Source organism: Poecilia reticulata, chromosome 12 (genome assembly GCF_904066995.2).
Source record: "Poecilia reticulata chromosome 12, P_reticulata-male-v2, whole genome shotgun sequence".
NCBI lineage: Eukaryota > Metazoa > Chordata > Actinopteri > Cyprinodontiformes > Poeciliidae > Poecilia > Poecilia reticulata.
Window position 1 is genome coordinate 21802482 of NC_088841.1, and position 17535 is coordinate 21820016.

Consider the following 17535-nt stretch of genomic DNA (forward strand, 5'->3'; position numbering starts at 1 on the left):
CAAAATAATTAATAATATTTGGATCATTGGAGCCATATTGGAGGAAATGTGTTCTGTTTAAGTGCCACACACGTACATAATCTGGTAGCTTTGATCATTTAGTGTATGCTAGTGTCAAATGCATATCAAAAGACTTATGTGTAATAATATAAGAATTAAACGTGGTGTCATTTAAATTAATTGAATAAAATGTTTCACATGTGAGCAGCTTTTTCAGATTAGCTTTCTCAATGTATCTGGATGTCTCAAATAAAATTTTATTGTTATTACACCTAAAAATTTAAGCAAAACATCAATAATTTAAATACATTTATTGTTCTGCAAGATTAACATTATGAGTAAATTGCTTTAAGAAGGTTTATGGAGGATGGAAGTAAAGATTGTAGTTCAGGAAACCGCAGCACCGAAAGGGGCAGAAGAGAAAAACGTTTCTATCAACATACATTCAAACCTTGTTTCAAAACTCTCATCATCATCACTGTGTCTTTGCTCATGTTTCTGTCTGTCTTAGATCTCTGTGATGACAGCTCAGTAAAGCCCAAGTCAAAGAAAAGTCTAGTTTTTGAAGTCAGATGAGCATTTGCGTACATGACCTTAGCTTCATTGCCGTCTGTGACTTACAACCCCGCTGCAGGTTTCCTCCTGGGCTGTGCTTGCAAGGTCATGTTTTTTTTTCCGTTCTCTCAAGTTTACTACCCCACTCATCAGCCGCATGCATTATACAGTAGGTTTATTCTGCATGCTGACCTCCTGCATTCCTGAGGGAAGCACTTTTGAAGTTTGAGGGACAGAACCAGAGAGAGCAGCAGAGCGACTGTCTCGACATCGCCAATCCCCATTTGGCCCTCGTGTTGGCGTGAGCTCTTTTTTTCCTCTCTGAACTAATCCTGTTGAAATAGTTGAAGGTGTTTTTTATTTATTCTTTTTTTTTGCTAAATTGTCCGTTTTTTCCTGGACAGTGCCCAGATTTGACACCTGCTTTCACACTTTAGCAGATGTGCTAGACTTTTGGTGCTAACAGCTGTGGTCAAGAAAAGCTGTAATTATCTTCTGAGGGTGCTCTTGAAAACAGATCATTAAGGTTTCATGGGAAAATATACATTTATGGAGCTGCGGGGCTTTTGAAGCCTCAAAACAAAAATGCTGTTGATTCTTTGATGTTCATTAATATCATCCTTCTCTCTTTTTTTGTTTTTTTTTTCAACCAGATTCTTCAGGACAGGTGACCTCCTCACCTTTAGGCTCTCCTACTTCCCATCGTGGAATGCATCCCTCTTTGCTGAGCCCCACCTCCATGGGGCCCTCTGGCTCTCTCCATTCTCCCATCAGCACCCTGAGTTCACCGATGAACGGCCTCACCTCACCCTTCTCAGTCATTAGCTCACCCATGGGGCCGCACTCCATGAACTCACCTGGCATGGGCTACGGCCCCAGCATCAGCCCACAGGTGAGGCCTCAGGTAGACATAAACAATCTGTGTTTTGCGAATATACTCTTTGAACTTTTCCCATATTGTGCGACATTGTAACCATGAATTTCAGTGTAGCTTAATTGGGATTTTGTGATAAGATCTAAAAAGTGTGGTGTGTGTATGTTTTTAGTCAGCTTTAATTTGATACATCAAAACAAAATCAAATTCTGCTAATATTCGGCATTTAATTCAACCACAGTTTGTCATCTTTTTGACATAGTTGTCTTCTGAAACAACGTGAATTGTTTAATTAATTCAACAATTCATTGAGTTAGTTAGAAACATATCACAGGACATTTGCAGCCGCAGCTGCAATGCAAGGAAAAGTAACTCTACAAGTCGTAGTCTTTCCAAATCCTTCTCTACTTTGCGTTCGTCTGTCACATAAATGTTTGGTTTTGTTTTGTTGAGATTAAACATCAAATACTTCAAGGATTACTATTACATTATATAATAGAAGTGCTACAAACTGTTAAAATGTTTGTTTGTTAATGTGATGTAGACTTCGATCTATGAGGCAGTTTAAACTCGAAACTCTTAAGAATACGTTGTGGTGAATAAATGTTACTGCGTCTATCCACACCTACTTCATCTTTATTGGGTTTGTATTTGGCACAATTTTGGCATTTTATGGCATTTGTTTAAAAAGGATTGTTTTAGTTCAGTGGTGGAGGAATTTGGGGGCATTGTGCTCATTGTTGGGATAGACATCGACGACTGCTGCAGTATTTTTTTGGCTGTGTCATGAATTTCCACTTTGCATACCTCTAACATATTATGTATATTAAGCATCTCACTGCAGTGGATGCCTGCAACAGCACTCTAGATGCTGATGAGAATGATGGAAGCTCATTTACCAGAATAGCAAGTGCAGGATTTATTAAGCCTTTTTAGCCCTAGAAAATTGTCATTTACAGTTAATGGAGAACATTACTCTCTAATTGTATTTTGCTTTATTACTATAAACACTAATTAATGTTGTTTGTAATTTGACTCATTTCAGTTTGTCTTCATGTAAACACCATTAGGAGCGAGTTTTTCTTCATGTACAACCACACAGCAACCCCTTCGTACAACAGATCTGTACTTTTTGGAAACTGAAATAATCAGATCTAATTTCGGCACAAGGTTTGAACCAGAGCAGCTCTGTTGGATGAGGCCGGGTTAGGAAATTGCAGCAGGATTACTTGTTTGGTTTTAGCCAGTCTGTTTATGAGACGTTTTTATTTAGTGTTTCTGGAGTCTGTGACGGTGACCGCACAAGTGACCCAAAACCACCTAATCAAAAGCAGCTCGTTTAGTTATTTTCTTATGTAAACCTTGCTTTCCTTTCAAATGGTTGGTTGTCTTTAAATTCGAGTGTGACATAAGTGTGACTGAGACATTTTGGGAACGATGACTCTTCATGGTTCAGGTCCAGCCAAGCAAAGACTAACATTTTTACAGAGCTTTCAACAGTGTTAGCTTTTAATAACTTTTAGCTCACATTAGAACACATATTGACATGAAAAGATTTATGATATTTATTATGTTTAGTTTTCTGAACATTGGATAAAGCTGTTAAAACATGATTAAAAAAAGAGGAAGGAAGAAAAAGAAAATAGTGGAGGAATCGTGTGAAGTTGTTCCAGTTAGAAAACCTCTGGAAAATTCCTTTTTTGTGTGTTTTCATAAATATAAAAGTTTTTCAACCTGTTTCAATAAAACATGTACTCAGTGTGCAGGTTTAACTGCTCTAAATATTTAGTATTGTGAGTTACAAGTGATCAAATGTAACTTAGATTCCTGAAAAATACAGTGGAATATTGTTTTGTACAGCTAAGTATTTTACTTTTAGTTGCTAAATTCTTCAAATACTGCAATCCTCTTTCAAAGCAGATTTAGATAAGCCCATTTCAAACACTTATACAAATGGGCAAAAACGCATTTCAATTTCACCGCTTTTGTTCTAAATGATACATTTTCTGATAAAACATGGTTTTTCAAAAAGGAAAAATTGTTAGAAGTCAAGATCAGGGGAAAATACCCACATTTCTTCAGGGTTAGCTTTCAAGCAACACACCAGATAAGCATGTTTTCTTAAAATACTCCCCTTTAGCTTGTTTCGAGTTTAATTACACCTTGTGAAACCAGAAAGATCAATGTTTAGCAGCCACCACTATGGTTTTCCTAAATCACAGGCCAACACAGCTGCCCTGTAAACCAGGCAGACAAACCGGTCATGTTTCATGTCTTACAAACTGCACTCAAACATCCCATAAGTGCAAATCAGAGGCCCTTAAGACTTGCACACTCAGACGCGTACACCATTATACAATTTTCCACAGAGGCCCTGCTTTGACCCCGTGGCATAGCCAATCAAGGCCTATTCAAAAACACCAGCTTCAGCTCTGTGCTTTTATTACTAAAGCATCCATGTCACTTTCTCCCACTGGCTCTCTCTGTCTTTTTCTTTTTGTCTGGGCTTTTTTTTCTCCCGTTTGCCTTTTTCGTTATTTCTTTCTTTCTTTTTTTTGTCACATCGTCTCAATTTTCCCATTTTTTTCCTGCTCTGCCTCTTGTGTTCCATCAAAAAGGCTCCTTGGCATTAACAACACACACACACACACACACTCACACATGCACAATTAAGACATCAAAGCTTCCAGTGTCCCAGTTTCAGTCTGGACCCATATCTGAAATTAAAATTGTTTCTCCCCACAAAATGCATTCGCTAGACCTTTTTTGTGTTTATTGATAATTGAGTTAAACAATCCCGACAATGCGCTGCTATTTAAGGATTCCTCCCTCTCTCTCTCTGTTTTCAAGCTCATCTGCACCTTCATAAGGAACGCGTCCCACATGTAATAGAGTTAGGAGGGGATTAGGGCCACTTTATGAAAACAGATGATATTTTTCATAGCTAGAAAGCTCCCGTTCTTCTCCCCATCCTCCTCATCCTGATTCTTCTTTTCTTTTTATTCCCAGAACTTTTGCTTGGGCTCCTCTTCGTGTACTGTAGTAGCACACTTTAGGCTTTCAGGTTAGAAGTGTTTTGGAAAGGGGTGAATTTGTTTATCTGTCTCATTTGAATCCCTGATGGAGGCGTGTGCGATGTCCCTTCAGTGGTACGCAAAAGAAAATTCGAAACATCCGATCTACGACTTTTGGGGATTGGATTAAGGCTTCCTAATGATGTTTGCCTGAGGCTTAAATGCAAAATGTATGTGCAATGGACCCGCGCTCTGCGTGGGGTTACAGGTCGCTGCCACCCACAAATAGCTAAAATACACAAATACCTAAGACTCTCTTTAAAAGCTCTGATAACTAATTATTTTAACAGTCTAAAACACCAAATATACCTTAGCATGCATAAACATGCACAGTGGAAACTATACTAGCATTAAAACAGAAGCTAATATTTGCAGTCTTCCTCATTTCCACTCTTTGAGGACCAGCCAATCATCACCAAGGAAGATGAAAGATTCTTTTGGATTGGCTAGTTTGCAAACTCCAGCCAGTAGCATGTCAAGCATCACTGCACTGAGGGATTTCAACCTCCCAAGCTTCACTTTCTTTTGAATATTTAAGATATTCCCTACAAAACAAGATAAAAAAAACAGCATGGTTAATGTTCAAAATATATTTTGTAAATCTCTTTATTTAAAGTTACAGGTTGCTATAACTAACTGTTTAAGAGAAACGAGACTTAAATGGTATGTTATTCCACATCTTTTGCTGTGTTTTTTTTTATTATTACTATTATTTTCAGCTTCTGTAACAGGAACTTTGAACGTTTAGCTGCAATAACTGAGATCATCCCTAGAACTGAGTGCCTGACTAGTCTAAGTAATCAAAGACGAAGGGCCTTGATCAGAGTGATGACCAAGAATCTGGTGTTCTCTGGGGAATCTAGAGGAACCAGCCACAAGGTCAACCAGTGCCAACACTCTTCATCAATCAGTCCTTTATGGTAGATTGACCTGACACACAGTGCACTGCTATGAGAAGCAGCATTAGCCTCTTCAGGAATTTGAGAGGAACGTATGTTCCTTTGACAGACCAAACCTTTTGATAGCTGCTGACCTCTGCAGACATGGAGCACCCCACAGAACACAACTCGGTCCTCAGCAAATTCACTCAAATCTTCACGCTTTTTCCTGCTTTTAACTCATTCACTTTGACAAAAAGTGAATGATATACCCCACCCACAACCCGATGTCCGTGTCAGGAGATAACCAGTGTTGTTTGCTTCATCTGTCACTGGTCTTAATTTTAACATTTGGCAAACTTCCTTAATTAACTAAACATGACTAAAAAATAGTGAAATCTTGAAAATATCCTATAGCTACATCAGTTGTTCCTCCAAAAGTATCAGAAACAAGTGGTTGTTTTGAGCCCCTTGCAGTGATGCGTGGCCCCCGTGCCTTACAGGTGTTCAACTGTAAGGCACAACTGGCAGTACAAAGTAAAAAAAAAGTTATCCACTTAATTATAAAACTACCGTATTTTCCGCACTATAAGGCACACCTAAAAACCTTCAATTTCCTCAAAAGCTTCAATTTCCGGTGCACCTTATATATGGACCAATATTGAGCCACAACAGGTCTAGCAACTACGGTAAGCAGGCGCTGACTTCATTTTCGCCCGTAGAAGAAGAAGCGTACTGTGCATGCTGGGATAGTTGTCAGAACGCTGGTTTGTTAATAAAGTTTGACTGACTTACCGACCTGATAATCGTCTGCAGGTCACTTAGCACCACGTTCTCCACGAACATGCTGTGCACGAACAGAGAAGGGTGACCATCGTCCGGCCACGCCCCAGCCCAGTTGCAGAAGGCTCTCCTTGCCGACCCGAGTCGGACTGTTTTGTTGACATTCCGTTTAGTGCATCTCCATCTAGTGGATGCATAACGTAACTCCAGCCTCTACTGTAGCATCTATTCTATGCACCTTATAATGCGGTGCGCCTTATATATGAAAAAAAAATTTAAAATAGGCCATTCATTGAAGGTGCGCCTTATAATTTGGTGCGCCTTATGGTGCGGAAAATACGGTAATCAATTAAATGGATAAAATGACGCAACAATAATTGTGACTCAACATGTTCGTCTTGGAGTAGCTGTACAAATAGTGCTGCTGGAACAGAACGCAGTGTTTAAAAACGGGATTTCTTAATGGGGCCATCAAACTTCTCGCGGACGCGGCCGTACGCTGCTTCTCTCTGCTTCTGACTGTTGCTGCAGCAGGGTGGAGATCAGCAGTTGGACGGGCTCAGGGGTTAAAACCGGCGGTGTTGCCCTGTGGCCGTGAGGCGCGGCACCTCTGATGAGACGTGATTTGAGTCAGACGGCGTATGCCGCTTGCTCTTAACACTTGGCTGACTAGCCTTTTTCAAGAGCACTTAACTGGAACAAGGTCACTGCTCGGCTCAGCATCTACTGTATTTAACCGCCCTGCCTTTGCTAACCACACACATTTTACAGGCATATACTTTAATTTTGATGATTTACCAGGCATATATTGCGCTGTGCAGTGTCCCTCCTTTACTTCTCGCTGCCCTCAAGAAGGTTCTTCTCAGCATGAACCGCAATCAAGTGCTTTTTTTGTCCAAGTACAAAAACATGTAACAGGGTTTAAAATCACAGTAAAACACTCAGTTTCTTACTGGAACCTGCTTCATTTTCCCCTAAATATGGTAATAATAAAAATTAGTGAGGCGTAACATCAAATATCCACAAAACTGCTTGATGAAAGCGTGGACAGGATGACTAAATGTTCTGTTCTTTCAGTAGTTTTGCATGTTTCAAAAACCAAACCACATCTTAAGCCTGTTTCACCAGTCAGTTCTTACATCTTAAACAGCCATGCTTCTCATCTGTCCTGAGCTGTCCTTTTTAACTTTTCAGGACGGACCCTGTAGGTTTCTCATGGCTGATGACTGCGTTCTGGTTGCCTCCTTGGTTTTAATGAAGGAGATCAGAAAGGAAGCTACATATTCTTTGCAAAGAGGCCACATATTGACTGAGTTTTACTGTCACTCAAAATGCACGGAGGGTCTGTGGGTTTGCTTTCAGAAGGCTGGTCTTTGTTTGTGGAGGTAAAGGACGAGGCGATCTGCAGGATTCAATCTTTAGCATGTGGTTTTAAGGCTTCTCAGGCCACAAGGCTCTTTCTGATCAGACTCTTCAGCGGTTTGGTCCTCAGGGTTCAACACACCGACAGTACAGACCATCCTTCTCTATCAGAGACGCCACAACTTTTTTTGTGCAGCTGGAAGGGATTATGTGTTGGGGTTGGAACACATTTCACACTTCCACTTACAATAGAAGGAGTTGTCTGGCTGTTGTCTTTTGCTGAAAAAGGAGACCTTTATTATCAGACCACTGCAGGGTCCAACTTTCCATTTTGCGGCTTAAACCAGTACCCCTTTGGCTTCTGCGCTTCGTTTCTGAAATCTCCCCGAGGATCCTAAACCAACAACGGGCCCCTGTTGTTTCTCAGTTTCCCAGTTTGCCTTAAAAAATAAAAAATAAATTTAAAAAAAAGGAAAATACATACAAAGCGTTACTGTTTCTGGATTTGGATGCAACATAAACACTGATGCAGAAGAAAGGTGTAAATGTTTTACAAGAAAACAGAACGCGCGCTTAATAAGTTATAAACGAGCGGCGGCGGTGATGTCATGTTCCAGCTCCGGGGGCGACGTGTTCAGACGGGAGTCGCTAGGAGACAAAAACAGAAAATATTCAAAAAAATTAAACCAGTGGAGCTCAGTCTATTCCTGCATGGGAGTCATGAAGTCCATTCCACTACTTAAGGTTTTGATGGCTACTGTGGTCACTCTGCATGATGTCATGGTCGCCATGTCACATAAAGGGACTCTGTTTAGGCTCCTTAAGTAACCATTAAGGGTCTCTCATGTCAATTAACCTTATATTGGATTTTTTTTTTTTTTTTTTTGCAAAATCTCTTTGCAGGTAGCAAATAAAAATCAGACGAAAATATTATTTTTCCCCCCAATAGTCCTTTCTGCAATTAATGTAATGGTTCAGTTTTCTTGCACTTAGCACACAGCACTCAAGTCATTGTTTAGGGGAGCTTTGCTCGTCTTTGACGCAAATCCTTATTTTGAGAAGTACAAGCAGACTCTGCTGCATCTGTTCCATATTATAATCGTTCCACCCATTGTTGGGACAAAACTCAAGTTCCTGCCAGAGAGGGCTTTCAGTCTGAAATATATGTAGGAATTGTTTTTGTAAAGAAGTCGAAGTGGCATGAACGCACGGAGAGCAAAGGCCTCCACTCAGACCATAGGTTTATTTGTGAAAAAGGAAAACAGCACAGCACATTTCCGGTGCTTTATTTGGCTTTCAATTATTTGTTTTGACAAAATCTAGGTTCTGATTTGGAGATGAAACCTGATAAAACTTTATTTTAATTGCCCTTTTCAAGCATAATTGTAGCGTTTGATGCTTTACACAAAGAATAAACAAGGATTCAAATATAATAGATTGATGTATAAAACATAAAGCTAGCAATAATAAAATAAAAATATACTTTACCAGTAACGGGTTGGACCTTGTTTCACTTTCAGAAGAGTCCTAATTCTTCAGTTTTTCAAACATTCTTAGTGATTTTGGCCCAGATTGAGATGATAACATCATACAGTTGCTGCAGATTTACCGACTGTAAATTCTGCTGTATTGACTTGTGCAATTTCTGGAGGTCACTGGAGACGGGGAACCTACCTACCATCATATATTCAAGAAGCGAATTTGAGATGATTGAGCATTTGAACATGGTGGATTAAGATACGGGAAGAAGCCGTCCAAAGACTGATTACTTTGGTTTACTAGACATCCCATGGTTTGTCTTTAAAGCACACCTGTAGATGGTGATGTTCTTTATGGGTGTCATTTAATCCTGAATGAAGGATGTTTAGGGAAAAAAAAAACAGAACTGGACCTAGAACTGAATCCTGCAAAACACCATATTTCATCCTATTTTCAGATCCATCATTCACATTTACAGAATGCAATGTGTCACGTAGATGAGATTGAAACTACATTATTTGATCCTGATGATAAACTCAAGACTGTGGGACAACGTGACATATTTTTTAACCAAACGGCTTTAATACTGTAATTCACTTTGAAGCTGCACTGAAACTCCAGGACTTGTTGTTCTGATCCGACTTGTGTTGGAAGCTCAGAGTAGGTGCCAACATATGCATATCTACAGGGCAACAGAAACCATTACATTAGGCTTAGGTTTCAAACAATGTTCTACGAAAGCAGGCGCATGGCTTTGCGGTTGACGTGCCTCAGGGGAACACATTTATTTTAGAGCTTGGAATAATCTCTTTTGGATCTAATTGCATCTATTGGTGTGATCTTACTGCAACACAATACTGTCTGTGGGCTGACATGTACACCGTGGCATGTCTGTGAAGAACAATACCGACTCTCTCCCACATGTGAAAGGTGAAGTTAGTGAGTGGATTTTTTTCCCCATGTTTCTTTTATTTAAATGTCTTGTTTATCTCCGTTATTATTTGCTCTTTGTGATGATTTTAAACAATAATGGAGAAAGAGAGGCAAATATGAGCTAGAAACACAGTTTACATTTTTTGTTAAGAATCAGACGGCCTCATTTTGCAAATTAATTTGGTATCCAGCACAAACACCATCCCCAAAGCATTTCTGACTCATAAATATGCACACACTAGAATAAAAATCTGAGACCGAATGACACAAATGTGAAAAACAATCCTAAGAGTGCTTCATTGAGATGAACAGGTACATTTTAGTATATTAAAATCACTATTTGGAGTGGAGAAATATTATGCCGTTGCTTACAAAATGGTGGAGAAGATTGCTATTTTGACAGATGTCCTAACAGAGAGTCACTGACACCACAAAAAGACAATTCCTGTAATCTGTATAGATGTACAAGCATGGAAAATTGAGTGGAAGGAAAAAGCTTAGTAGAAAAAAGCTTCACATGCAAAGTACAGAACATGGTCTGGGTTTCTTTCGCTTGGAAAGCTGCATTAGTGTGTTTGCTGCAATTAACCAGTTAATCGCATGATAAATCAAATTGAGTTGCATTTAATATTTTTTTTTATATTAACAATCAAAATCAAAAGTTACAGCAATTTTGTTTACAAAAAAAATCAATAGATGTTTTCGATTATCAGTGGCTTTTATTTCCATTATATGTATTTTTAAATTTTTTTTTGTATTTTATTTCGGATATTCAAAATACCTTCCAGTTTTTACATTAACTGTTCTCAACAAAATGCGAGGGGAAAACATGCATTATTATGCCATTACCAACACACTACTTGAAAATGGTTTCAAAACAACATTATTGTTTATCACAGTAATTACTGGGACAGTTTATCGTCCAGTAAAATAATTTAACAGCGACATTCTGTGGTGGGTGTCAGTGAATTGGCAGTGGGTGTTTTAATTCTGGACCGCTGTCCTTTAAAAAAATAAAATAAAATAAAAGGAACCAAATCCCTGGCAGCACTAGAGTTTTGCGATTCATTCATTCTTTGAAAGACATTTAACTTGTCTGGACCTCAATAAGCGCACAGCAAAGACCAGACTGTGTGACTGCTGTTCTGTCCGTCTGCTTTTATCCCATTTCATGCTTGTTTAAAGACCTAATAAGGCAGAAGAATAAAAACCTGTTTGCTTCTCAGTTTCAAGGTGGAAATAGTCATTAAAGAATATTGAACACAGTGGCTATGTGACACCTTAATACTCAAGTAAAGAAGTCTTTTAAAAGCTGGATCACTTGCACAGGGATTTACCCACTCCATTATCTACTCAGGGACAGACAGGAAGGAATTAATCAAAGAATTCCTAAACGCCGTCGTGGTTTGACACAAAAATACCCCTTGAATTATTACTGGATTATGTGCAGTTTGACAAAAGAAATTGCCTCTGCTCATTCTCATGCAGCACAGCAGAGCACACTTAGAAAGATATGATCTATCACCAGATGATTGCATACATGCAGAAAATGAATGCCTGGACTGGATCTCATCTTCATGCTGAGAAGGCTGTTGGATCCAAAAACAAGCTACATGATCTCAAGTTTTTAATAAAAGATGACATTCATGTCCTAAATAGAGTTTCACAATAAATGTAAATACTGCCAGATTTTGACTTTATGTTTGAACTTTTGAACTGTTTTCTCAGCACACACACACCCACGCACACACACGCAAACGGAGGCAAACCAACATTTGGGAAAACACCTTAGGGATCGCTTGGATGTAGTACTTGCACGATTGGACAGAATACATTAAAAAGTTTATGCATGCATGCATTATTTCCGAGACATTGTTGAACAATATTTCAATTCTATTTACAGTAATGGAAAACTAGTTTTAATAATTGCCAATATAGCTAGCTATAAACAGCTATGTCTAATAGTCAGGTACCGTTCATTCAAGAGACTGAATAGTTGATGATCACCAAGGTGATTATACATAATCAGGACTGATGCATGCAGGTGCGTGTTAGCACAATGTCAAGGAGGAAAGACATCAATAATCATGTTAGAGAAGCAGAGTCTGCCTCACATCAATCTGGGAAGGGTTATACGGCCATTAAAGAGAATTTACAGTCACATTATGGTGTTAAGTGGAAACATTTAAAACGACTACTAATTAACTCAGGCCGGACGTAATGGCAAATTCCCCAAAAAGTCAGACAGTGTTCAGAGAAACTACAAGAAAGAAAACCCACAAAGACTCAACCGGCTGATTGGAAAAAATGGAGGAAAGGTTGAAGGAGAACATTTCTTCTGTCTTAAAATGAATAAAATTGAATCAAATTACACCTTATTAAACCACAAGACAAGTCAAACAATAATCCTTGATCAACACAGAGATGTTTGGTCACAATGCAATGCAATATGTTTAGAGGGAAAAGATGCAACATATGGTGCAAGTTTTTGTGAATTGAGCAGTGTGATATTTGCCCACATGTGAGGATCTGTTCCACATAAAGCAACATCATATCCTCTTCAGGACTCACAGAAAGAAGCCTGAAAGCACAGAATCAACTGCATGCATGGTGGAGTGTGTGTTACAGTCAGGTCTGCTTGCACACACAAGATCACACGCTGTGGAGCGCACACGCAACAAAAACATACAAACGCATGTTTGAAATGCACCCGAGCTCTGCGTGCGCTCTCACAAATGCTGAAAACGGCGAAGAAAACACTCTCAGATTCTGCCACGCTGAGATGACGCAACAGCTGAAAGTCGCTGCACATTTCCACTTTGCCCCATCAGGTTCAGCTGTTTTATGCCACTGATAGTCTCAATAAAATCGCCTTTTTTCCTCAGCAAGAGAACTCCACACCAGCTCTCTCATAACACACACACATGTATCTAAACTGAGCCAGTAGAGCTTCGTTTTATCTGTTGTGGCACAGCATGGGGTGAGTTGTAAACCTCGGAGCTGTCTGGAATCATGTCTGCTGCTGCTAAGCCACTAGGAGAGAGCCAAGACTGTGTTTTATTACAGTCTGCGACAATAATCATGAAGTTGTTTTACAGAAAGGATTGCTTTAAAGGAATTTTTATGTAACCACAGAAGGATTTTGTTAATGGTTGATAAATAATTACTTGCTCACTTGGTCCTCACTAATGTGGATAATGTCCAAGACAAGAGATTTTCTGCTGCATTTGCACCTTCCGCCTCTATAGAAACCGAGTTTTTGGCGCCAAAAATCGAGATTTCTAAAAGGTGGATTTGTGATGCGGCCTTGTTGACTGCATATCCAGGAATAGTTTTTGTATCTGCTTGTTTTCTCTTTTCCGCTTACCATCAAATTTGAGTCGAAAAAGTAACATGGCTGTGAGGAAATGATAAACTGTGTCCAAGAAAACCTAAGCTACTGGTGTTTCGAGAAAATCTGCAGCCTGCCGCTGACTTTGAGTTTGATGCAGTGTTGCCAACCCATCAGTGGAAAAGTAGCTATTGACTATTGTAGAAGTATTGATTCAGTGTTGATCACGTGACTCGTGTGATGTAAAAAAAAAAAAAAGTGTTTCCATTAAAATTTTGCAAAATACATTTATTTTGCTTCAACTGAACAGCCGTCTTGTCTTGGCACGAAGACTTTTTATCGAAAAACATGTTTTTGTTCTCAAAATTGTCCTTTCCTGCATTCTGATTCTGCAAGTTCATCCACATAGAGAAGCGGGATGAATGTTTCCACGGATAAACATTTGTGAGCCGTTTGCGTTCAAAACCGGTGTCTGATATTCAAACGGTCCCAGGAGAGATGGGCTCGTCTCACTGCGATCCCCTGAAGGCACACAGGCTAGTCAGGGGTCCATTAACAGGCCTCCCTGTGTGAAACCCGATCCACTGTCTCTGCCGATGTGTGTCCGGATAAGACTCTCGCACACAAACACACATACACTGCAGCGAGCAGAAGAAAGTTCCTCCTCGCTCCTCCCGCGCGCTTTGCGGAGCTGTCTGTCCAGATAAGTTTGCTTTTAGGAGGAAGTGATCGTCACGAGGTGTCAGAGGTGAAAGGGCAGCGGGGGTTATCTGGAGGTGAGATCTCGACCTGATCCCTGTCCTCACCTCTCCTGAGTTTGCCATTTAGGCCTCTCCCTTCTTTCAACAGGGGATTTTGAACGCTGCCCGCTGACTTCCTGGCACTTCACGTTCTATTTTTGGATGTTTTTTCTTTAAAGCTTCACGCTTCGAGGCAAATTAAAGCTACAAAAAATTAATCATACTTAAGATAAGCAGCTTGCAGTCGGCGATACGGCGGCGGGCAGTGAGATCTGTGACAGTGGATTGTAAAGTAGAGCGCTCTATTCCTGGATATGCCGCTCCTGCTGCATAATGGAAAACCTTATGAAGGAGTTCCATTACAGCGTTTTGGAAGAAAACAGTTAAAGATAAGTTCCTCGATTTTAACCAAGGTGCCCTTGAATAAAAAACAGGTGAAGATCCACTTGAGGAGTTGATTTCTCCCGTTTGAAGTGCCGTTGCGGCGCGGCGCTCTGACTGAATCACGCTAAGCCCGTCTTAGGCTGAGGCTTCTTCTGTTTCGGCTCTTCTTTCCTTTTCGTCCTCTGTTGCCTCGAAGGACGACTCCTCCACCGTGTGTCTTAGCACGCTAACAATTGAACACTTTTTTCCCCCCCAGGAAACTCGTAATGTAATTTGTTTTAATGCGACGTTCCGTGTTCCAGCACAGAACATATAATCAAAATGCAACAGTTCTGCGACGAATTCGACACCCGCTAGCAGAAACTGTACCAGTTAGACGTCCTTCACGGCACGTTACGTAACACCTGCAGCTCACGAAGCGTTCCAGCCGCTCACGCTGTACATTGTTCCTCGGGAAATCTTCTGTCCTACATTTCAGGCCTTGAAATGAATCGTTCCTCTTCCATATTCTGATTAAGCTCAAGTCTAAGGCTTCTTTTTAGCCTTTGACCCTGTGTGCTGAGGAAAGTATTGTAGCTGGGGTTTCCCTGAGCGGTGTAGTTGCACCTACAGCTGATATACCTCCCTATCAAGCATCACGTGTGTGTGTGTTTGCGTGTGTTTGTGTGTGTGTTGTAAGGGAGAGCTCATGTATTCTATTTCCAGTACTGGTCCTGAGCTACTTTAATCCCCTCGCCTTGTCTCTATTGCCATTGGCAATAGAGAAAGAAACCCCCCAGGCCCCAGTCTGCCCACCCCTCCCAGGCTTTCTGCCTCTGTCTTGGTGGGATTGAGTTGCAAGTTTACTGAAAATAGCCTGTGAGAGGCAGAATCTTTTCTGTCAGGCAGACAGAGGGTTTGATAGAGACAATCCCAGCCGAGGAGACAGCTCTACGAGTGCTGCGCTACGGGGGGAAAAAAAACTAGAGTCAGACATTTGAGGGAGGTAAGACCTCATACTGTGAGTTTGTGTGTGTGGGTGTTTGTAATCCTGTAAATGAACGTGCAGTCATGTCATGTTTTCAGCTTTTATAGCTCAGATAAGGTCTTTTTTCCCCTTTTTTCTTGATTTTCTTTGGTTTTTTGAACAAATAGTGTTTTTTCAACATATGACAGGGGCATATTTATAATTATAATATTAGAGGAGGTGAATAAAAAATTACTTTTAATGCTGAAATATCAGCTTCTTGAAATGTATACTGTACAGCACATGATTAGGGCAACTTTTTCATGAATCACTGCAAAAAGGCGGGTTTAGTATGTAAACATCAGCCTGTGACTTTGCTGATGTCTTGAGGAAGAACCAGATTTGCATTTACCTGTGCTTACTTTGGTAAAACACCAACAGTAGCAGACGACATGAGATTTCTCCATTTTTTCCTTCCACTAAACTTTCCATTAATATTATTATTATTTCTATTGCTATTAATGTGACTTACCGTCCTCGTGAATGGTGTCACTGACTGTTCAACAACTGCCACGTCAGATTTTGTAGGCCATTTATGTTTCATTTTGTGATTTGTGATTTTTCCAACTATAAACCATAAAAAAGTTTCCCTTTTTTTAACTAACTGACTTTTTCTTTCTGATTAAATCTTTTTCGAAGCATTAATATTTGATTGTGTGTCACATTTTTGTGTTTTTGTGAAATAATAAATTGTGAAGGTCAAACCAGGAGGTGATGTCACAGCCTGGTGACCTAAAGATATTCCTGTGTCGCAGTAAAATCATCCATTTTTGTGGATGCGTCTGGGAAATATCTGTCAGTAATTCAAACCCTTTCAGTCTGAAACTCTGCTCATGTTCCCAGAGTTGCTGTAACTCTCCATATGTCACGCTAAATCATACAGAAACATGGATGAAAGGAAGCAAGGAAATCTGTATTTTTGAATTTTTCTATTTTAGCTGATGGTGAAGCACTGTGGTCAGGAGTATTTCTGTTCATGGACGGACTGCAGAAGCTGCGTTTTTCATAGCGATGCTGTTAAACAGGACTCATATTCTGGGCTGGTGGAGTTTTAAAAAAGAAGATGAAAAAAGAGGCCTGGAGCCACAGCAGCCCTGTGAGAACAGCAGCATAATGCTCTGTATTACTGTAAGGGAGTTTTCTGACCCAGAGCTGGAAGGTCTAATGAAAATTGCTGAATTGCATTATGGACTTAGATACACCAGTGCTAAAAAAAATAACCCCAAAACCTGTAAATGGAACAAATGCATAAAGTTCTCAGTTTTGTTTGACAACTCGCCTGGTTTATTTTATTCTACATGGACTAGATTAATAGATTAACAGCCTGTACTTGATAATTTGGTTTCCTGGCACTTGATCATATATATATATATATATATATTTAAGTTCAAAGCTTTTACGTTTTCAAAGCTTCAAACTCTTGCAATGATTTGTGATGAATGAGTTGGTTTCTCTTTTCTCTGCCAGACTTTGTTCTGAACTCTGTAGAACTATATCCTCTTATCTTGAACCTTGGTCATACGATAAAATTCAGAGTACAACGCAAACATGCTTTGGTATCACTTAGACATTTTAAAACTCCTTCAAAGACACAATTATTTTCTGTCCTACACCCAGAGCACTTTCTCCAGCTGACAAAGTTCTTGTCCACATGTATATATTTAATAAAACAGCTTTCAGTTGCTTTGCCAGCTTGTGCTGAACCAGCAGACTTTCACATTTCTCATTTTGTTATGAGGTAGTTCTTTTGGCTAGCTTGTGTAATGAACTGCGTTTAGTCATTGTGAAGTATATGCATCCAGCCATGCAACATTTATCCTCTCTGGAAGCGACATTTAGGCAGTTGAAATAATTTGACCCTCCTGGCTTTTCGGTTTCAGCAGAAGGCAAGGAGAGGCCTCTTTGGGAGAACATTTCTCAGACAGAAGGTATCAGGCAGCAGCCGAAGTTGTGTTTAAAAGCTGCAGTTTGCACTGCTGCTGCAACAAATTCTGCCTCTTTATTCCGCTGTGCTGTTAAATTTTGCAGCGTAGTTATGCTAGCACCGAGCATTTTGGAGCCAGCGGGGCTTGTAGGGGGCATGAATAAAAGAGTTTCTGAGGTTGAGTGGTGCAGCATCCCCGCCGCACCAGATTT

General features: G+C 40.0%; 1 protein-coding gene across 4 annotated transcripts in view; it reads left to right on the forward strand.

The window, feature by feature from the left end:
* The window catches only part of rxraa (retinoid X receptor, alpha a), a 115420-nt gene that overhangs the window by 68554 nt on the left and 29331 nt on the right, over positions 1-17535 (forward strand). For 2 of the 4 annotated variants that reach the window (XM_081614098.1, XM_081614096.1), the window contains exon 3: positions 1209-1459. In XM_081614098.1, the coding sequence (XP_081470224.1) occupies positions 1209-1459 (251 nt within the window). The remainder of the gene's footprint in view (positions 1-1208; positions 1460-17535) is intronic. The other 2 variants (XM_081614095.1, XM_081614097.1) reach the window with 1 other exon arrangement.